Consider the following 24,000-nt stretch of genomic DNA (forward strand, 5'->3'; position numbering starts at 1 on the left):
AACAAAGAGAAGCATAGACATGGAGAGATTACTATAAAACTTACAATCTGATGCTTGCAAACTTCCAAATGTATCAGTAAAAAAAAAAACTCAGTAGTTAAAGGGCATAGATTTTTAAATTGGGAATACTCTACTAATAGGAATATAATTTAGAGTTAACTCTGAGAAATACCAGGTCAATGGATACCAAGAATCTCAAATTGTTTTACCTTTTTTACTAAATAATACTGTTTCTAGTATTTTATCCAAAAAAAAGTCATCTGAAATCAAAGAAATATAAACATAATGTTGGGCCATTGGGTGACCAACTATTTTTCCCTCAATTTAAGTTTTCTCTATAAGCATTTATATCTTTTGCTGGTCCAGAAAATCAACACACACTTTTTCAAAACATGTACAGACTGAGACTGATAGATTGTCTTATATATACAGATATCTCAGTCTTAGTAGGTACTTTCCCATGCTATTGGAGCACCAGGGCCAAGCAGTTGCCCAAATGTGAGTCCTTAACAAGATGTAACCACAGACATAAATACCTCTCAGAAATGAGGAACATTCTCATGATCTTGACAGTGCAATGTCTTGGCAACTTTTCAAAGCCATTAGGAAACATTCCCCAAACTTCCAAAGAAGGTTTGAGGTTTTTAAAACTTTTTTTTTTCAATTTGTAAAGAGAAGTAGGGGGAAGATAAAGCTGGACAGTGAAGTAGGGGAGATAAAACTGGGCAGCTGGGGAGATCACAACTTTGTGCTGGGCAGGACTTCTCAGCTACCTGCAGTAGCCAGCATGTCTTTAGTCCTGCTCTCCATCCTTGGGCTCATCATTCAGACTCAAGGTAAGCACTAATATACTGACAATTCCAAAGAATTATTTCATCATTGTCATGTCTTTCCAGGAGAGGGAGAGAAAGCTAAAGAAAAAATTTTTTGTTATCAAAGCTTAAGCAGAAGAAGGAAATTATTCTTCTCAGCATTTCTCTTCTCAATGGGAATTGTCTTCCATGCGATTTCAATAAACCAGTCAACAAAAATATTTACATATTTTATATCAATATTCTGTCTCTTTCTCTAGCAATAGCCATAAGACAAACACTTGAATCAGACCTGTATGAAGTAGTTCATCCTAAGAAACTACACATTTTACACAAAAGAGAGACACAGAATAACCAAACAGAGAAGCATGGCAAAGAGGTAAGCAATGGATTGACTATGGTGTCGTCTAATGAGACAGTAAATGATCTTTTTACCAGTAGAAGTGATGCCACAGTCAACATCTAATAGTTTAATTTTGAAATCCATTTATACAAAAGCTCCCCTTTGCCCTGGAGAGGGCATAGGTTTTCTTCAAATGGTTTTTTGCACTGAGGCAGCAGGAAGGAAGTTAATTGACTCCCTGGATCAGAAAGAATAAAGCAGCTTGGACATTTCTCCAAGTTTGTGGGGGAGAACAAAATAAAGGAAGACAGGAATGGCAGCCATTTCTGGGAGATAAATTTATCTCATTAATTTGCAAGTTTTTTTTTAACTGTGTTGAAGATACTCTTGAACTATTACCTTTTTGCAAATATTTTCCTCATTTTATAATTTTTACTTTAATTTTTAGTATGTTTTTTGTTTGAGCTTTTTTAGTGTATTTGGTTTAGCTTTAAAGCAGTAAAAATATATACCTTATTATTACCCTATTAGGATCCATTAGGGTACAGAACTGTGTACCATACGTTAGAGCAAATGGTAAGTCCCTATCTTACATATTAGAGTGAATTTGATCTGTATTATTACCATGTTATTGCACTTTTTGGAAATCTATCTTGGTGTAAAATTTGTGTTTTCTTTTACATATTTTAGAAGCATGAGAACTTTTAGAAGCATGAGAACTGCTTTTATCTTACATGCATTTTTAATTATTATTCAGTACAGCTACCTATATCATTATAATTATTTTAGATAGATTCAGAAATGTAAATTATCATTGTTATTAAATATTTTTAGGAAAGATATGAACCTGAACTTCAATATCAGATCACGTTAAATGGAGAAGAAGTCATTCTTTCCCTACAAAAAGCTGAGTAAGTTGTATTTTCTGCAAGTCTAATTGCTGGATTATTCTAAAAAAATTGTAGGAAAATAAATCTTGAAACTCTATATAGTGTAATTTCACAAAGAAGACATGAAGCATATTGATCATTGGATGCTAATAGTTTGTGCTAATATTATCAAAGAAGCTTGATGTTTCTCTAGGAAATTATATGCAAAGTATAAAGCAAAGGCAGCTGCAGAAACAACTTTCTTCCTTGGTAATTTTGGAATTTGCTGCAAATATATTCTAGCCAGATAAACTCAAACCTTTGATGTGACTTTCCAGTACTTTTATTTAATTGGAGTATATTTTCTTTAAAATATTATGTTAGTTTCTACTGTACAGAAAAGTTAATCAGCTATACGTATATGTATGTCCCCTTTCTTGAATTTCCTTCCCATTTAGGTCGCCACAGAGCATTGAGTAGGGTTCCCTGTGCTATACAGTGGGTTCTCATTAGTTATCCATTTGATACATCACTTCAGCTCAGTTTTGTTCAGTCGCTCAGTCATGTCCAACTCTTTGCGACCCCATGGACTGCAGCACACCAGGCTTCCCTGTCCGTCACCAACTCCCAGAGCTTGCTCAAACTCATGTCCATCGAGTTGGTGAAGCCATCCAACCATCTCATCTGTCATCCCCTTCTCCTCCCGCCTTCAATCTTTTCCAGCATCAGGGTCTTTTCAAATGAGTCAGTTCTTTGCATCAGGTGGACAAAGTATTGGAGTTTCAGCTTCAGCATCAGTCCTTCCAATGAATATTCAGAACTGATTTCCTTTAGGATTGACTGGTTTAATCTCCTTGCAATCCAAGGGACTCTCTAGCAGAGAAGTCCAACACCACAGTACAAAATCATCAATTCTTTGGCACTCAGTTTTCTTTATGGTCCAGCTCTTACATCCATACATGACTACTGGAAAAACCATAGCTTTGACTAGATGGACCTTTGTCAGCAAAGCAATGTCTCTGCTTTTATATCTAAGGCTAATTCAGGGCACACAGCCTTGAGATACTCAGGGAATAGGGTTACACCAAGTTCTATAATAGTCAGTAAACTTCTCCCTGAATGCAGTGGTCCTTTATGTGTACTTGTGACCCAACACCCTTCCGAGATTGCTTAGAGGCTGTGTTCTTGGTGCAAAGAATCCCAATAATACATTTGAAGTTAGAAAATTCACTCTCTGATTTCTGTGTTAGTAAAGTATTGGAAGACATTTCTGTCCTCCTAAGAGGTATAACTGAATGTTTGATTTGCTTCACGAGCAGACTCATGATATTGGAAAAAGATCAGTGCAGCAGAAAGTCAGCTCTTTCTCAATGTAAACATTATCATTCCTGTAGTGCTGAAGATCGCATCAGGGATATTAGCCTTAATTATCACCATGAGAGTATTGTTCACCTTTCTGCTCTCTACAGGCATCTCCTGGGACCAGACTACACTGAAACATATTACTCACCTGGTGGAGAAGAAATCACCACAAGACCTCAGAACATGGTAGGTCTGAATGCTTTCTGGGACTCTTAACTTGGATCAGCTGCTTACATCATGAGATTCATAAGTCCAAGGTCAACTTAAAAAAAAAATCAAAGGACTTGAAAGCAAGGGGCTCATCTATGACCAAGGAGACAACAGGTGAAAAAAGGAATTATATCTTTTTAAAAAGATAGGAGTAGTAGGAGGCTCTCAAGTGTTGCATTAAACTTTTTAAAATATTCATGTATTTGAGTGTGTTGGATCTTAATTGTGGCTCACGGGATCTTTATTGCATCATGGTCAATATTTCATTGTGGTGCATGGACTCTCTAGTTGTGGTGCACGGGCTTAGTTGCTCCTCGGCATGTGGGATCTTAGTTCCCGGACCAAGGAGTGAGCCCACAACCTCTGCATTGCAAGGCAGATTCTTCACCACCAGACCACCAGGGAAGTCCCTCAAGTGTTGCACTTTAAGAAGCAACTAAAAATCTATTTTCCCTTAAACCATTTTATCACCAGGTTAGAAATATTCTCTCCTAGGTACTCAAAATGTTATGCCATTATTTACTATTTTGTAGTGATAAATGCATTTATCCTGAGATTTACAATGGTATATTATTTAGCTAATAAAATTTTTATCCAGTTAAAACACCATCATAGAAATGATGCCAAGGTGTAGGTGTCAGACATAGAGGATCAAGGTCAAGTAAAGAACACGAAGAGAACATAAAAAGGCTCAGTCATATGTATACCTATGGTTGATTCATGTTGATGTTTGGCAGAAACCAATACAATACTGTAAAGCAATTATCTTTCAATTAAAAATAAATAAATTTAATTTTAAAAAAAAGGCTCAGTCATGAGTACTATCAAGCTAGGACTTTTCTCAGAGCCATCCTTTATGGTGTCCCAAATATCTGCTGCTGCTGCTGCTAAGTCACTTCAGTCTGGTCCAACTCTTAGCGACCCCATGGACTGCAGCCTACCAGGCTCCTCCATCCATGGGATTTTCCAGGCAAGACTACTGGAGTGGGTTGCCATTTCCTTCTCCGGTCCCAAACATCTATGTCTCTGTAAAAAAACAAACAAGACTTTGGCCACAGAATGACCCTTTGTTCCCTTCTTACTCTCTTATTTCAAGGGCATCTGGAGTTTTGCTAACATTGACCTTTGGGGAAAGTATCTGACAAATTAATTCATACTTAAGTGTGGCTTCTCTGGTGACTCAGATGGTAAAACACCTGTCTGCAATGCTGGAGACCCAAGTTCGATCCCTAGGTCGGGAAGATCCCCTGAAGAAGGAAATGGTAACCCACTCCAGTACTCTTGCCTGGAAAATCCTATGGACAGAGGAGCCTGGCAGGCTACAGTCCATGGGGTTGCAAAGAGTTGGACATGACTGAGTGACTTAACTTAGTGTGAAGGGCCAGTGACATCTTAATATGGTACCTTTTCCAACTTGTCTACAAGAAAATGTTAATGACCTTGTTATAATGAAAATGTTATAATGACAAGGTTTCCTGTAAAGGCAAGAAAGACACAGATGGAATGTCAGACCCTGAGGAAAGTCAATTTGTTTTGAACAAGAGTTTATTCATTAGCTTTCTTGGACTGTTCTACACAAGTGATCCCCTACTTTGCTTATATGAAGTGCCAAAATGTCTGAATCTCTGTGTGGTGGCTTAGTCACTCAGTCGTGTCCAACTCTTTGTGACCCCATGGACTCTAGCCCACCAAGCTCCTCTGTCCACGGGATTTCCCAAGCAAGAATACTGGAGTGGGATACTATTTCCTTCTCCAGGGGATCTTCCCAACTCAGGGATCCAATCTGTGTTTCCTGCTTGGCAGGCAGATTCTTTGCCACTGAGTTACCCAGGAAGCCAGTCTGAATCTCTAGCTGTAGACAAATTCTCTGGGCTTTTGAGGCTAGTAAAGGGCTACCACTTACATACCAGTTTTTAAAAAAATGAGTTGGACCCATAAATCAGAGAGTCTCAGACATGGTGGTATGGTCTCTTGAGGACTCTAGAATTTAGAAAAATGAATACCTCGTTTTATTGATATGTAATGCATAGTGGAGCTTGCACAGAGGTACTAAATTCTCCAAAGTTGGCACTCGAACCTGAGAGTTCTTGGGGAGTGCTGTAGACCACATAAAGCAACTGGTTACTTCTCAAGTGCAGTGCCTACTCAGTCCATTTAGGTTCAAATTTCCTGAACTTTTCTTTAGTGTGAATTAGTGTCACAAAGACTGCTCAACCACCAAATATGGAGAGTTTCCAAGGTCCTAGATGGAGAGGTCCATAAAACTGCTGAGATTCTCCATGTTTTTGCTTCTGGGAGCTAGTCTGGTTACAGCCACTATTTGAAGAACATTCTTACATATTCAAGATAAGAGTTTTCAACACAACTGTGATACATTTATTTTTGTAGTTAAAAAATTTTTTTTTCCAACCTTAGGAACACTGCTACTATAAAGGACACATCCTAAATGAAAAGGACTCTGTTGCCAGCATTAGTACTTGTGATGGATTGAGGTGAGTTACAACTTGTAAAAATATTAAACATCAAGCACTATTTTGTTACATAATATTGAGTCTTCCTGGACACCATGTCTTCTTACTATTTTGTTAAAATTGTCTCCATTGATAAAATGCTGAATCTACATGGTTAAAGTGAAGAATAATGTAGCATCCTTGCAATTATCTCATTATCTGAAGTTCTAGTAAAAGTTAGAGTTAATAATTTTTAAACAAGTACTAATTTCGGGAGCATGATGACATCTGGATTCACTTTCATATTTATTATCCATCCACCCTTCATTCCCTGAAACCATCTGTTTTATCTTCTTAAAGATGCTACCCTGCAGTTGTCACATCAAACATAATTTTTAGAAGTTTGTGGGTATGAGTGTGTTTGTGTATCTGTGTGGTATTTCTGTTTACAAAGTGATTCTTGCCAGTTAGGGAAAATTTGTAAAGGGTGAAAAAGCACAAATAAGAAAATAGCCACTAAAAATTTTTACCTCTGAGTCACTATTATTAGTGTTTGGTCATGGTTCAGTCTTTTATACAGATAAACAAAAATATCATTTATATGATTGAAATGTAAAACAAAACACATGATTCTTTGTCCAACATGGGACATACCACATGACATCAAACGCTTTTTTCCCATATCATACAATGCTTTTGTAGATATAATTGTTTTTAACAGCTGTGTTGGCTTTCTAATATTTCATCATACAGTTTCACTATATATTTCTGAACTAATTTTCCTTCTAAGAAGAGAAAATCTTTAAGTTACTACTAGTTCCAACTTGTTCCTCTGGCTGATCTGCTCATCAATCTTTCTCTTTGGGGTTCTTGGTATCTACAAGATATCTACTCCTTTGCAAGGTATTCTTTGAAACATATCTACTCCTTTACTACATTCTTCCTTGTACTCCTGGGATCTGCCAAGAAATATTTGCTAAATGTGAAAATAAACTATGGACAAATATTTACTGAGCTCATGGTATAAATTTCAAATTTGGGGGGATAGCTTCATCGTAGTACTTCTTGGGTAATTAAAATAGGATCTATTTTTGTATTGACAAACACTGATTATAATTTAGATTAGCAATAGTTAGCTGTAAGACATATGAATGAAAACTACGTGTGAGCTTGGTATTGAGGGAGAGGAGTACCTTCACTCTGGTCAGCGGGCGTGACCCTGGCAGAGACTCTTGAAATATGAGCCTCTGTCTCTCACAGGGGCTATTTTACACATCATGATCAAAGATATATGATAAAGCCTCTGAAAAGCACAGACCAAGAAGAACATGCTGTACTCACATACAACCAGGAGGAGCTCAACCCAGCCAATCACACCTGTGGTGTAAGAAATGCTGGCAGGAAACAGGACCTTATTCGAACCTCAAGGTCACTCAGAATTTCAGAGGTGAGTGCAGTTTCCCACCATCATTCATTTTGACTGACCCAGTAATGATGTATGAAATACTGGTATACCAAGAAATGGCTTGTGTGAGTAAAGTCCAACCCTTATTTACTTATTCCTCAATTTACTTTTCCTCTGAAGGAAAATTAATAAATAAATCTTTTTGTAAGCTTTTTAATCTCTTAGGTTGAAGACATTATTAACAATGTTCTTTCATTCTTCATAAAGATAGAAGAATTTCTTCAGGCTGAGAAATACATTGATCTGCTTTTGGTGCTGGATAATGCCTTTGTGAGTATGAAATGAGTGCTTCTTGGGTAGTTAAGTCAACTTTTCAGTTTTCTTATCAAGCAGATGCAAGCAATAAACTAATCTCATGAAAAATACGAAGACTGTCCATGTGATTGTCTTATCTGTTCTACCTGCCATGTCAGAGATAGTTTTCATTCATTCCCGCTCTTTTAAAATTCATCTGTGATGCTGCCAAGGTACTCAGATATGGGAAATAAACTTAATGGCAGAGAGCAACAGTGAAACAACCACAATAACTAGAAACATAAAAGAGTTGGTTATTAATATCTTTTTAAAGTCCTCACTAGAACATGTAAATATAAAATAGATATAAAATCATCTATAATTTATTAATTGCATTCATATATTAAAATATGAGAATTTATGCTTCATAATCAAATTTTAAAAATATCAAATTGGCTTGAAAACATTAAAATTAATATGATTTATTCAGCTTAATTTGAATTTATATTTTATATGAATGCTTAAGTTTTCTTTTGCCAAAAACTTCTTATATTTGAAATAGAATTTGTTGAAACAGATTCTTAGATAATTCTCATTAAGGTAGATACGGAATGAACAGACATTTATTTGCATTAAAATGTGTATGTTTTCTTAAACTATAAAATCCCCATCAGCTTTCTCACTTTAATTTGTGATTTTAATTACTCTTTGCATTTTGTATTTTACAGTATAAGATGTATAATGAGAATATAACTGTGATAAGAAGCTTTGTGTTTGATGTGATAAACCTACTCAATGTGGTAAGATATTTGTTCTATAAACATATGTTTCCATGTAGGAGTTTAGGGCTTTTCTGTATTTTAAGCAAATAAGAATTGGTAGAATTACAATGGATTAAGGTCAGCAGTTTGGGGAAATTTGGTAGACAAGGATTAACATCAAAGTAAAATCACTGTATACTGTAGCAAAGGCAACTTCTAGGTTTTCTGTTTTCAAAATGAGATACATTTATCCATCACTTGCAATCAGTGAAATATCTTTAAAAAGCTAAATAAATCTTTCCTACTGTATAGCACAGGGAACTACATACAATATTCTAGGATAAACCATAATGGAAAAGGATGAAAAAGAACATATATATGTTAGGTAGTTAGAATAGAAAACAGGAGCCTAGAATGGCAGTGGCTAAAAGATAAGGAAGGGAAAAGCCCACGAAAATAGAACAAAGGAAGGTCCCAGGACCAGAGTGAGGACCTCAGGGAGAACAACACTCCTGGCTAGCCCAATTTAAATAGGGCAGGCCCGGGGCAGGGAGGGTGGGAACATGTAAAAGGAGGAGCCAAAGGGCCAGGGGTCTCTCTCTTTCTCCTCTCCTGCGCGCTGCTCTTCTCTTCCGTCTTTGGGTCGACATGCCTTCATGCCTTGAGGATGGATTTTCCTGCTATTTTCTAAATAAAATAGAGCTGTAACACGGAGCTGTAACATTGATTTGTCTAAGAGCTGTTCGAGACCTGAGAGCTATAACACGGTCTGTCCAAGATGCAAGAGCTATGACGCGCCGAGGGCTTTAATGTCTGTCACTCCAAATCTTTGTTGCGATGAGACAGAACTGAGAAGCATACGCTTGCCTGACACACATATATATGTATAACTGAGAACAAACAAACAAAACTCAGTCACTTTGCTATACAGCAGATATTACCATAACATTGTAAATCAGCTATACTTCAATAATTTTTTAAAAAAGAAATATCAAACATTTTCATAATGAAAAATGTTCTTCCCTCAGATTTACAATACCATAGATGTTCAAGTGTCCTTGGTAGGTATGGAAATATGGTCTAACAGTGACAAGATAAAGGTGGTACCCAACACAGGTGACACCTTTAACAACTTTCTGAAATGGCATCGTTCTAACCTGGGGAAAATGAAGACCCATGACCACGCTCAGCTACTCAGGTAAGCACACACTGGCCAAGGCCAGGTCTATTTTGACAGAGAAGATAGTTATCCCAAAGGTTTCTTAGCAGAGATTCCTATTCAATTCTGCCTCCCTGTTCAGTGATCAGAGAGCCTAAAGTTCTATTATTAGCAACTCACCTGTGGGATTGTTGCAGACCCATGTCAGATCACTAAAATCAACTCTTGGATGTGGGATAACCATATGTGGTCATTCTAATTGCTATAGAATATCAGTGGCTTTTCTGGGACCTCATGAATATGAAAAGGGTAGGGGAACTAGGAAAGTCTCAGACAGAGTTGACAGAAGCTGATGGTTCAAAAGACTCATATTGTGACAATGTACCTGTAACTTTCACGCAGCGGAGTTGACTTCAAAACTCGAATTTCAGGACTGGCAGCCTCGAATTCCTTGTGCTCCCCATCATCCGTCGCTGTTATTGAGGTTTGTAAACATACAGATCCCTGAGGCTCTACAACCTCCATGAAGACAAGCATAATGTCTTATTTAGAGTTAGCACAATGTATATTTTCTGAGTCAGTAAATAAAAGTGGAAATGAACCTGTATTAGTAGATCACTATACTGAGGATTCCTTGGATTATGAAACAGAATATCTCTTTACATTGACCCTCCCAGAGGTTTCACTCTTTAGTTGGTGTTAGGGAGTTACAAGAGGAAGATCAGAACAAAAACAAAATCCAGGTGCCCTCTGGGATTCGAGGTAACTTCAAATTAATCATCCTAGTATCTATGGCCAGGGAAGCTGGACAAAGTTCATGTCAGTGTCACACGGCCAAACACTGCCAGTGTCATAGGCATCATAGCAACATTGTTTGGAATTGAGGACATAGTGTGACATCTTTTAGTACTTCCTGTGAAGAATGAGCTTCCCTGGTGGCTTGTTGGTAAAGAATCTCCTTGCCAGTGTGAGACCTATCCCTGGGTTGGGATGATCCCTTAGAGAAGGAAATGGTAACCCACTCCAGTGTTCTTGTCTGGGAAATGAGTAGACAGAGGAGCTTGGAGGGCCACAGTTCATGGAGTCACAAAAGAGTCAGACTCCATTTAGTAACTAAAAATCAACAATGAATAATGGAATTATCATGATTAAACCATGGTTTATCAATAATCCATATTGATTGAGCACTGGCTCAGCGGTTAGATTTCCAATGGCAAATCATTTCAAATGTTTACAATGTCATTTTTGATGTTTGAAGTGTAAACATTTTTAATGTTTACAATGTCCTGTCAATTGTCTCAAATGTCTACAATTTACAATTACCAATGACAGGGGAAGAAGCTCAATGATTTAACAATTTCCATGTCAAACTATTATTCTTTGTAATACCAAACATCAGTGATAATGAACAAATATTGAATAAAATCACAAATAATAGATATTTCTTTTTTTTTTTTTCACCAGGCTAAGAGAAAGAACAGTGTCTCTCTTGTAGCAGTGATGTCACATGAATTAGGTCATGTCCTCGGTATGCCTGATGTTCCATATAACACCAAGTGTCCCTCTGGGAGTTGTGTGATGAATAAATATCTAAGGTGAGACCTTGTCACTCTAGAGGAAAACAAAATTCTTAAATCTTGAAGAATTCAGATGCAGGCTGTATAATTGGATGAACATTTTTTAATGTAATGGCTGTGTTTCCAACTAATTCATGCTCTAGCTTCTTGATGTACAGGATTTACCAGCTAGCAGAACTCATTATTTAAGATTTCCAAATATGCCAAGGTAGAGTTTATAAGTATAGTGATCATGTTAATCTAACTTAAAATAATTTTAGCTTAAAACAGTCTTTTCTAAAAATATTTATATAATTAAGATGAGAACATCCTTATAAATCCCTGTCATCAATTAGTTCATTTTTATGTTATTAATGTTGCCTTTTAATTCTAAGCACTTTGTAAGGACTTGTGATAGAAAAATCAATAAACATATCTTACTGTTGAAGTGCTCATAAATAGGAAGTTAAATATCTCCATTGAACCTCTAAGTCTACAGTCACTTCCTTTCACTATTCCTTGTTATTATCACTTATGTCTCAGCCTTCAATAGTGAGATGAGTGAATGATAACAAATGGTGAAGCTCATCACTGCCGCCATCTAGGGCAGAATTGAATCTGCACAGGAATTGAAATTCTTCCAACTCCTACAACTGGGTATCTAGAAAAAGAATTTTCCAATGAGAGTAGTATTCATGCTCTATCACACTCCACATATAACATGGTTCATTTATACTAAATTTGGAGTTTTTGTTGAGCTAGTAAGACAAGTCAGATTCTTATGTTAACTTATCACTCTATATAACATGGTCTTTCTCATTTTTCTTCTGGTTACAGTTCAAAATTCCCAAAGGATTTCAGTACACGTAGTCGCTCACATTTTAAAAAATACATGATATCTCAAAAGCCAAGATGCCTACTGCAAGCATTGGTTCCTAAAAATAGGACAAAACCAGTGTGTGGGAACCAACTTTTGGAAGTAGGTGAAGACTGTGATTGTGGCTCTTCTGAGGTATGCAAATATCTGCGGTCTAAAAAATTTACTAGAGAGTTATTGTGACTTTCTTTTTAGTTTTAATTAGAGTATAATTGCTTTACAATATTGTGTCAGTTTCTGCTGCACAGCGTGAATCAGCTATATGTATACATATATCATTTCCCTCTTGCACCTCCCTCCAGTCCCAAACACATCCCACACATCAAGGTCATTACAGAGCACTGGACTGAGCTCCCTGTGGTGTTCATAATGTTATCTTTTTTTTCCTTTTAAAATGATCTTTTGGAAATTCTTTCTAAAGACAAACTTGGCATCTTAGTAAAAAGTAGGCTTGTATTTGTTTTCAGTACTGACTTTAGCCATCTTTTGAAAAGCATTTCAAAAGCCAGGATATGCTTATTATATGATTGTATAAGAATATCAATGAAAAGAGGTAAATCATTAAGGTGAAAAGACAACTCTCAGAATGGAAAAAAATATTTGCAAAAGAAACAAGTAACAAGGGACTAATATCCCTTGTGATACAAACAGTTCATGCAGCTCAGTGTAAAAAAAGAAAAAAAAATCTTAAAATAGGTAGACCTTAATAGACATTTCTCCAAAGAAGATATACAGATGGCCAAAAAATACATGAAAAGATGCTCAACATCACTAAATATTAGAGAAATGCAAGTCAAAACTATAATGAGGTATCACTTCACACTGCTCAGAATGGTCATCATTAAAAAATCTACAAACAATAAATGCTGGAGAGGATGTGGAAAAAGAGGGAACCCTCCTACACTGATGGTGAGAATGTAAATTGGTACAGTCACTATCGAGAACAGTATGGAGGTTCCTTAAAAATCTAAACATATCACTACCATGTGTGTATGCTAAGTTGCTTCAGTGGTGTCTGATCCTTTGTGACCCTATAGACCATAGTCCACCAGGCTCCTCTGCCCATGAAATTCTCCAAGCAAAAGTACTGGAGTGGGTTGCCATGACATTCTTCAGGGTATTTTCCCAACCCAGGGATTGAACCCTTGTCTTTTAGTCTCCTGCATTGGCAGGCAGGTTCTTTACCACTAGCACCACTTGAGAAGCCCCCAGAGCTACCATATGCCCCAGCAATCCCACTCCTGAGCATGTATCTGAAGAAAACCATAATTCAAAAAGATACAAGCATCATAATGTTCATTGTAGCCCTATTTACAATAGCCAGGATGTGGAAGCAACCTAAATGTCCATTGGTGGAGGAATAAAGAAAATGTGGTACATATATATACAATGGAATATTACTCAGCCACAAAAAAGGAACAAAATTGTGCAGTTTGCAGATATGTGGATGAACCTAGAGACTGTCATACAGAGTGAAGTAAGTCAGAAAGAGAAAAACAAATGTCATATGGTATCACTTACGTGTGGAATCTAGAAAAGTGATACAGATGAACTTATTTGCAAAGCGGAAATAGAGATACAGACATAGAGAATGGATGTATGGATTCTAGGGGCCAGGGGTGTGGGATGAACTGGGAGATTGGAACTGATATATAAACACTATTGATATTATGTATAAAATAGATAACTACTACTGCTGCTGCTGCTGCTACTGCTGCTACTGCTAAATCGCTTCAGTCATGTTCGACTCTGTGTGACCCCATAGATGGCAGTCCACCAGGTTCCCCTGTCCCTGGGATTCTCCAGGCGAGACTACTGGAGTGGGTTGCCATTTCCTTCTCCAGTGCATGCTAAGTTGCTTCAGTCATGTCTGACTTTGTGCGACCCTATGGACAGCAGCCCACCAGGCTCCTCCATCCACAGGATTCTCCAGGCAAGAATACTGGAGTGGGTTGCTATATCCTTCTCCAGAAAATCGATAACTAATGAGAACCTATTGTCTAGCACAGGGAACTCTGTAGTGCTCTGTGGTGTCCTAAAGGGGAAGGAAATCCAATAAGGAGGGGATATACATATAACTCTGTAGTGCTCTGTGGTGTCCTAAAGGGGAAGGAAATCCAATAAGGAGGGGATATACATAAGCATATAGTTTCTGCTATACTCTACTTTGCTGTACAGTAGAAACTAACACATTATAAAGCAAGTGTACATTCTTTTAAAAAGTAAATCCTTAACTATACATGTCACTTATGAACTTTCTTAAATGTATTAGTCAAATTTCTAAATAACATAAACTCCCAGCTGATTGTTTTGTTGAACAATAACAATTAAAAGGTGGTTTCCCAGGTGGCTCAGTGGTAAAGAATCTGCCTGCCAGTGCAGGAGGTGTGGGTTATATCCCTGGGTCGGGAGGAGCCCCTGGAGGAGGAAATGGCACCCCACTCCAGTATTCTTGCCTGGAAAATCCCATGGACGGAGGAGCCTGGAAGGCTGCGGTCCATAGGGTCGCTAAGAGTCGGACACGACTACGCAACTTCACTTTAACTTTTCACTTTCATGCACTGGAGAAGGAAATGGCAACCCACTCCAGTGTTCTTGCCTGGAGAATCCCAGGGACAGGGGAGCCTGTTGGGCTGCCATCTGTGGGATCGCACAGAGTCGGACACGACTGACGCGACTTAGCAGCAGCAGCATCAAGCAGTGTGTGAGAAAGAGAAATTAAAACGTAAAGAGGAAAAAGAAAAATCACACAAGTCTGTAGAAGATGGATTAACATAGAACATCTAAGATAATTACTATACTTCTGGCTAATCTTCATAAAAATCTAACCCCTTGGAGAAATCAGTGTACCCTAAAGCATATCTCTGATAGAATGTTCATTAGCAGTATCAGACTAGGTTTCTGAAAGAAAGCCTTCTATTTAAGACTAAAAAATGAATTATGATTTGAAGAGACTTTTTACATGTCAATCTGCCGAATGCTTTCATAATCACAGTCTCCTTTATTACTCACAACAAACCTGCAAAACAGGTTTGTTATTTTCCCAATTTAGAAAAGAAGTGAAACTCAGAAAAGCTAAGTAACTAGATCCAAGGATACAAAGCTAGTAGTTGGTGAAACCAGTTGCAACCCAAGATTTGCCCATTACTTTAAGAGGCTTTGTGACAATGGGGAAGATATTTAATTATTCTATGATGTTTATTTATTCAGAAATCTTAAGTTATTGAGGGCTCCCCTGGTGGCTGAGTGGTAAAGAATTTGCCTGCCCGTGCAGAAGACATGGGTTCCATCCATGATCTGAGAAGATCCCAAGAAGCAACTAACCCTGTACATCAAAAAAGAAAAACAAAACAAGAAGAAATTTTAAGTTATTAAATTACATTAAAAGTTTACACGGTGCAACTTAATCACAAAGAATAATGTAAATATTCTGTTAATTATAATGAGATGAAAATTTACAAGTGATCTGATACTTTATAATAATTTAGATTTATGTTTATCTCATTCTTACTTATATTCCCATATGGTTTCTAGAGTGGAGGATAACTGAAATTGTTCACAATCTTTGGTATTTCTAATTTCAACAGGTAAAATGCTCTGTGTTCAGCATACACACACACACACACACACACACACACACACACACACACACACACACAGGGAGAGTGGGAAAAGAACAGGATAGGAGAAACTACTATTATATGGTGTTTAATATCTTATTTTCTTTAACTATATTATCCAGTTCCCATATTCTTTCCATATCTTGTTGATTTTCTTCTTCTGTAGCTGAATAAAATTAGAGAGCTAAAGAGTCCAAACTTAAGAACAACTGAATTTTTAAATAGCTGTTTTTTATCTAAAAAGTAGTATATATACTTTATATAGAATTCTTTAATGAAAAATCCATTTTCCAGGATCTTACATGCTATTTTATTATTTTTAATAAAGATAATCATTCTTTCTGTCTAAATATTATCAAACAACCATCATGCTATTTTAATGATTCTAACTATGTAACATACTTTAATATCAGTAATGGAAAATTTCTTCACTGACATTTTTTTTGCAGTGTTTGCATAGTAATTATTCAGTGTTCATTCTTCCATAAATATCTTGGTTTTAGTTTTATTTTTTGTCAGTTTGCCTGCAAATACAGTTGAGATTCTGGCTATTTGTAAAATTCACAATTCACTCTAAAGGCCACTGGCGTTTTCACAATATTAAGTATTGTCTTAAAAGATAAGTTGCCTTTGGAGTTTTTCAGAGAAGTTAAATAAAAAATTCTTGATGCAGTTCTTGAGCTTTTTGAAAGTTTATTTTGAAATATTTTAAATTTTTTTCTTTTCGCCGTTAATACATATAATGTTTTCTTTTTATTTAGGTTCTCATTTATTACTGTTCTTGATATTATTTTATTATTATCTTAAACAGCTATCTTAAGTAACTAACTCAATGTTTTTAGAGTTGATCCTCTTTTTTTTCTAGCTCAAGAATTATATCATATATAAACAGTGAAAACATTATTATTGTTTATAGATAATAATTATTATATATCTGATTATATTCATATATTTTTTGTCTCATAGCATTTGTCAGAATTTACATAATAATATAGCATAAAGTAATTCTTGTTTTATACTTTGTTGGATGTGTTTTTACTATTCACCAGATAGATTTTCTTTATCATGATGATCAAAACACTGTTCATAGTTTACTAATAATTAAATAATGGTTGCCTAATTTGTACTAATTTTTGCCATCTATCACATTAGTATTAGTTGTTTTCTTCCCTCAGTCTTTTAATATAATGGATAATGTTACTTTATTCTGTACTGTTGAGACACCCTTGCATTTTTGGTGACAAAAGGCTCTGCAGAGTTTGTAATGGAGAATTATTATATCAATAAGCTAGTGTTTGGCTAATATTTTACTCAAGTTTTTGCATTTATACACACAAATGAGAATGGTATGGTGTATATATTCATTACCAGATCTCATTATCAGGATTATGCAGGCTTGATAAAAAGAATTGAGGATTAAAAATAATTATTTTCTCTATTGTCAAGCTGTTTGAAGAGAATAGAAATATTCTCCCTTGAATTTCAAATTAACGTACATATAATATCATCTAGGTGAATTTATTTGGGATAATTCTTGGATTATTCTATGTTTGTCCTTTTAAGAGATAGTTTTCATTACTCAGCATTTTTTTTCTGTCATTAAATTTCCTTGGTCATTTCAACTCGAATTTGTATAGCAGAGTAATTTAGTTTAAAAAGTGAAATTTCATTGTCATCTTATACCAGAATTCTGTGCACCTAATCTATAGGGAAAAAATGTTTGAACCCACTTTTGCATTGTGTGTGTGTGTTTTAAAGGAATGTACCAATCCTTGCTGTGAAGCCATGACCTGTATGTTAAAAAGTGAAGTTAATTGTGGAAAAGAGACTGAGCAATAACATGTAAGACCTTTTTTTTTCTTTCTTTGTTCTTAAACTTTCACATTTTTATGTTATTCAAGAAAGATATGACACTGAGTTCAACAAAGCTAAAACTCAATTTATTTCATTTTACATTTTTAAATGACTTAATTTCAGAAATTTTAAAAAAGCCCCTATTATGAACATAAATAGCTCAGAGTTGTGTATATACTAATACACTAAAGAGAAAAGTGGCTATTTTGTCATCATGAAACTAGGACTTCTAAAACCTGTGCTAAAATTGTATGAAATTCTGAAAGGTAATAATGAGTTTAATATAAAGTAATATAACAAACAGAAAAGTGAAAGTGAAAGTTGCTCAGTCGTGTCCAACTCTTTGCAACCCCTTGGACTATACAGTCCCTGGAATTCTCCAAGCCAGAATACTGGAGTGGGTAGATCCAGGGGATCTTCCCAAACCAGGGATCAAACCCAGGTCTCTTGCATTGCAGGTGGATTCTTTACCAGCTGAACCATGAGGGAAGCAAAGATCTCAATTGATGAGAAAATTCTTTTCTTGTTTAAGTGCTGATCATTGAAATTGCAAGGTAGTCAGAAGATAAAATTTAACCACACACTACAAGATTTGACAATTTTATTCCTTTTAAAATGCCTAGGGAATTCGCTGGTGGTCCAGTAGTTAAGACACAGTACTTTCACTGCCATAGGCCTGGGTTCGATCTCTGGTCTGGGAACTATAAGCTGCGTGGCATGGCCAAAAGATTTTTTTGAAATTAAAAAAATGCTTCAATAATGCATAATTCACAGATTATTTTTGTATTTTACACACTCCTACATAAGTTGGGCTAGGAAACCTAATTGTTTTTGATATATTCCTTTCAGTAAAAACTAGTCTCTAAATCTGAAAATGGCAGCAACAACCAAAAATTATGAATAGGAGAAAGACTTGGGACAAATTATTAATACATGAATGGAGTTATTCTTACCAACTACCACCCTTTCCTGAATTTCCTGAATCTTTTCTGGAATTTTTAAAAATTTATTTATTTTAATTGGAGGCTAATTACTTAACAATATTGTTGAGGTTTTTGCCATACATTCACATGAATCAGCCATGGGTGTACATGTGTTCCCCATCCTGAACCTCCCTCCTACTTCCCTCCCCAGTCCCATCCCTCAGGGTCATCCCAGTGCACCAGCCCTGAGCACTCTGTCTCATGCATTAAACCTGAACTGGCGTTCTATTTCACATATGATAATATACATGTTTCAATGCTAGTCTCTAAAATCATCCCATCCTTGCCTTCTCCCACAGAGTCCAAAAGTCTGTTCTTTATATCTGTGTCTCTTTTGCTGTCTTGCATATAGGGTCGTCATTACCATCTTTTTAAATTCCATATATATGCATTAGTGTACTGTATTGGTGTTTTTCTTTTTGACTTACTTTGCTCTGCATAATAGGCTCCAGTTTCATCCACCTCATTAGAACAGATTTAAATGCATTCTTTTTATTAGCTGAGTAATATTCCATCATGTATATGTACCACAGCTTTCTTATCCATTCATCTGCTGATGGACATCTAGGTTGCTTCCATGTCCTGGCTATTGTAAACAGTGCTGTGATGAACATTGGGGTACACGTGTCTCTCAATTTTGGTTTCCTCAGTGTGTATCCCCAGCAGCGGGATTGCTGGGTCATATGGCAGTTCTATTTCCAGTTTTTTAAGGAATCTCCACACTGCTCTCCATAGTGGCTGTACTAGTTTGCATTCCCACCAACAGTGTAAGAGGGTTCCCTTTTCTATGCACCCTCTCCAGAGTTTATTGTTTGTAGACTTTTTGATAGCAGCCATTCTGACTGGCATGAGATGGTACCTCATTGTGGTTTTGATTTGCATTTCTCTGATAATGAGTGATGTTGAGCATCTTTTCATGTTTTTGTCTGCCATCTGTATGTCTTCTTTGGAGAAATATCTGTTTAGTTCTTTGGCCCATTTTTTGATTAGGTCGTTTATTTTTCTGGAATTGAGCTTCAGGAGTTGCTTGTATATTTTTGAGATTAGTTGTTTGTCAGTTGCTTCATTTGCTATTATTTTCTCCCATTCTGAAGGCTGTCTTTTCACCTTGCTTATAGTTTCCTTCATTGTGCAAAAGCTTTTAAGTTTAATTAGGTCCCATTTGTTTATTTTTGCTTTTATTTCCATTATGCTGGGAGGTGGGTCATAGAGGATCCTGTTGTGATTTATGTCAGAGAGTGTTTTGCCTATGTTTCACTCTAGTATTTTTATAGTTTCTGGTCTTACATTTAGATCTTTAATCCATTTTGAGTTTATTTTTGTGTATGGTATGAGAAAGTGTTCTAGTTTCATTCTTTTACAAGTGGTTGACCAGTTTTCCCAGCACCACTTGTTAAAGAGATTGTCTTTTCTCCATTGTATATTCTTGCCTCCTTTGTCAAAGATAAAGTGTCCATAGGGGCATGGATTTATCTCTGGGCTTTCTATTTTGTTTCATTGATCTATATCTCTGTCTTTGTGCCTGTACCATGCTGTCCTGATGACTGCAGCTTTGTAGTATAGCCTGAAGTCAGGCAGGTTGATTCCTCCAGGCCCACTCTTATTGCTCAAGACTGTTTTGGCTATTTGAGGTTTTTTTTTTTATTTCCATACAAATTGTGAAATTATTTGTTCTAGCTCTGTGAAAAATACCGTTGGTAGCTTGATAGGGATTGCATTGAATCTATAGATCGCTTCGGACGGTATAGTCATTTTCACTATATTGATTCTTCCTATCCATAAACATAGTATATTTCTCCATCTATCTGTGTCATCTTTGATTTCTTTCATCAATATTTTATAGTTTTCAATGTATAGGTCTTTTGCTTTTTAGGTAGCTTTATTCCTAAGTATTTTATTCTTTTCATTGCAATGGTGAATGGAGTTGTTTCCTTAATTTCTCTTTGTATTTTCTCATTGTTAGTGTATAGGAATGCAAGGAATTTCTCTGTGTTAATTTTATATCCTGAAACTTTACTATATTCATTGATTAGCTCTAGTAATTTTCTGGTGAAGTCTTTAGGGTTTTCTATGTAGAGGATCATTTCATCTGCAAACAGTAGAGTTTTACTTCTTCTTTTCCAGTCTGGATTCCTTTTATTTCTTTTTCTGCTCTGATTGCTGTGGCCAAAACTCCCAAAACTATGTTGAATAGTAGTGGTGAGAGTGGGCACTCTTGTCTTGTTCCTGACTTTGGGGGAACTGCTTTCAATTTTTCACCATTGAGGGTAATGTTTGCTATGGGTTGTCATATATAGCTTTTATTATGTTGAGGTATGTTCCTTCTATTCCTGCTTTCTGGATGATTTTTTTTATCATAAATGGGTATTGAATTTTGTCAAAGGCTTTCTCTGCATCTATTGAGATACTCATATGGTTTTTATCTTTCAATTTGTTAATGTGGTATATTACATTGATTGATTTGCAAATATTGAATAGTCCTTGCATCCCTGGGATAAAGCCCACTTGGTCATGATGTATGGTCTTTTAAATATGTTGTTGAATTCTGTTTGCTAGAATTTTGTTAAGGATTTTGTATCTATGTTCATCAGTGATATTGGCCTGTAGTTTTCTTTCTTTCTTTCTTTCTTTCTTTTTGTGGCATCTTTGTCAGGTTTTGTTATTAGGGTGATGGTAGCCTCATAGAATGAGTTTGTAGGTTTACCTTCCTCTGCAGTTTTCTGGAAGAGTTTGAATAGGATAGGTGTTAACTCTTTAAATTTTTAGTAGAATTCAGCTGTGAAGCCATCTGGTCCTGGGCTTTTGTTTGTTGGAAGATTGCTGATTACTGTTTTAATTTCTGTGTTTGTGATGAGTCTGTTAAGATTTTCTATTTCTTCCTGGTTCAGTTTTGAAAAGTTATACTTTTCTAAGAATTTGTCCATTTCTTCCAATTTGTCCAATTTATTGGCCTATAGTTGCTGATAGTAGTCTCTCATGATCCTTTATATTTCTGTGTTGTCTGTGGTGACTTCCCCATTTTCATTTCTAATTTTGTTGACTTTCTTTTCTGGAACTGAACTTGTAGAGAGATTATAAAGGGAATAATCAACTCAGAGTGGCTTCTCTGTCAGTGGTAAAGAATTTGCCTGCCACTTCAGGAGACACAAGAGATATGAGTTCGATCCCTGAGTCTGGAAGATCCCCTGGAGGAGAAAATGGCAACCCACTCCAGTATTCTTTCCTGGAGAATTCCATGAACAGAGGAGCTTGGCAGGCTATAGTCCATGAGGTTGCAAGAGTCAAACAAGACTTAGTGATTCAATTACCCCCATCCAATCAACTGAAATATCACTGACTATCACCTCTTCAAGGAAAGGACCAGCAAGGTCATACGATAAGGAGTATCACTCATTCAGGGCTTCTGAATTCATTCCTGGAAAATTCCATGGACAGAGGAGCCTGGCAGGCTATAGTCCATGGGGTTGCAAAGAGTCAGACACAACTAGCTACTGAACATACACATCATTCATTCTCTTACCAAGTATAATTTCACTCAGTTGAACCCCTAGTGTGATCCACTCTACAGGAAATGCTAGAAATTAGTCCCATCTTCTTCTTTTGTGACAGAGATCAGAAGTATCATCACAAACCATAATCATTCAATTCTTTTAGGGGCTTGAAATGATAGGTGGGCTTGCACCATTACTGGCCAATATTGGCAATTTAGTATCATGGAAAGAAAACTGAACTTGGACTTGGGATACTTTGATTCTTTTCTCAGGTTAGGTACAAAATACCTGTAGCACTTAAATTATTTACTTCATTTTCTCACCTGTAAAATGAAGCTAATGGTATTGTCTTTCAGTAGGGTTGTTAGAATTATTTAAATTCTATAAATATTTGCTATTGTTACATAATATTTTATAATTTATAAAGACCATGGCTTCCAAATTTTTCTTTTGATCAGAGGATGAATCCAAACATCTGCTTCACTGAGATGCTAATTGCCAGGACAAGAATCAAGAAATCCAAACATGCCAGGAATCTTACATAGTCTTACCATTGTCCGTAACTGTATTTTGCTTTTCACTTGTCCTTATACTTCCTGTAATTTTTATCTCTCTAGTCAACAGGTCAATAGATGTATTTAGGGAAGCTGCCTATAAGTCTGATCTTTAAATGTGTTTTTTAAGGATCTTGAAGCTGTTGTTTAGCTCTTTTCTTTGGGGAACAGAAGAAATTAGTCTTTGACTGAAACACTGCAAAATGCTCTACTGAATTATGCCAGCTCATTTCAGAATTGTATAATGGCAAGTGACTTCTGTTTTAATCCCTCTTTTATTTTAGTTTAGTCCATGAAAAAATAAAATCATTTGATGAGTGTAATCTGGTGGAAGATAGGAAAGCAAAGTTCATGTGTCATTTCTTACTCCTCAGTATTTTGCTTTCTTTGCTCTTAGAAGTGTCATATTTTTCTATATCACGTCAAGGTTAATGAAGTATTTTTTATTTTATCATGTATAATCCTTTCACCATCACATTTAATGCTAATTTGAAGAGGTCTGTATTGCTTACACTGTCATTTAGCCACCAAGAATTGCTTATTCATCTATTAGCTTAATGAACCACAGTGAATAAAAGCACAACTTTTTGAGGAATTTGTTTGTGTGGTCATTTTCAAAAATGAATATTTTCCAGTTTTGCTGTAGGTCTGTGTTAGATGGTAAAGCCTTACATAATTAGACAATTTTCCCTTTGGTCATTTGACAGCACTGCCACAGAGAGCCAGGCATCGTAATGGGGAGGAGAAAGGCCACATTCTCTTTTAACGCCCAGAATGAAATGACTTGAGGCCAGTCACACAAACTTTTTGAAGTTTCTCTAAACTGTTTGTTTTTTTAAAAAAAAAATTTACTCAAAATATATGTTCAAATTTCCACTGACGCCTGGGTCAGGAGAACAAGAACTTAGACATACTGGTAAAAGCAAGCAACTTTCTGAAACAAGCAGCTTTCCAGAAAGCCCTGCTTGCTGGTGTTGGCTGCCTCCCCCTTCCTTGCCTCCACGTTGTTGGTGGCTTTGGCTCTACAAGTGTTACAGTGACACTGTATGTCTGATGTCACTGGTGGCCATGCTGCAGCCATGACTTGTCAATATCCGCAACTGTCCACTGTGTGTGTGTGTGCACGTGTGTGTGTGTGTGTGTGCTTATTTGCTCAGTCATGTCTGATTCTTTTGTGACCCCCATGGACTGAAGCCCACCAGGTTCTTCTGTCCATGGGATTGTCCAGGCAAGAACACTGGAGTGGGTTGCCGTTTTCTTCTCCAGGGGACCTTCCTGACCCAGGAATGGAACCCATGTCTCCTGCACCTCCTGCATTGGCAGACAGATTCTTTACCACTGAGACACTTGGAAACTCCACACAAATCTTCCAAAGAAAAGGGGCTTCTTTAGGCTTATTT

General features: G+C 36.4%; 1 protein-coding gene across 1 annotated transcript; it reads left to right on the top strand.

Moving 5' to 3' along the window:
* On the top strand, positions 671–23,195 carry ADAMDEC1 (ADAM like decysin 1). The gene is made up of 14 exons (XM_018052342.1): positions 671–836; positions 1,073–1,191; positions 1,990–2,066; positions 3,494–3,572; positions 6,012–6,088; positions 7,307–7,493; positions 7,719–7,781; positions 8,474–8,545; positions 9,535–9,704; positions 10,068–10,149; positions 11,130–11,260; positions 12,059–12,233; positions 17,477–17,560; positions 22,505–23,195. Exons 1-13 carry the CDS (start codon positions 788–790, stop codon positions 17,555–17,557), a joined length of 1,362 nt encoding a protein of 453 aa, XP_017907831.1. The 5' UTR covers positions 671–787; the 3' UTR covers positions 17,558–17,560; positions 22,505–23,195.

The sequence above is a fragment of the Capra hircus genome, chromosome 8 (assembly GCF_001704415.2).
Source record: "Capra hircus breed San Clemente chromosome 8, ASM170441v1, whole genome shotgun sequence".
NCBI lineage: Eukaryota > Metazoa > Chordata > Mammalia > Artiodactyla > Bovidae > Capra > Capra hircus.

Bases quoted from the DNA above. Each gene is read 5' to 3' on its own strand.
- ADAMDEC1 (XM_018052342.1), top strand. From the start codon at position 788: ATGTCTTTAGTCCTGCTCTCCATCCTTGGGCTCATCATTCAGACTCAA. The intron at 837-1,072 runs GTAAGCACTAAT...CTCTTTCTCTAG, and splicing joins GCTCATCATTCAGACTCAAG to CAATAGCCATAAGACAAACA. The intron at 6,089-7,306 runs GTGAGTTACAAC...TGTCTCTCACAG, and splicing joins AGTACTTGTGATGGATTGAG to GGGCTATTTTACACATCATG.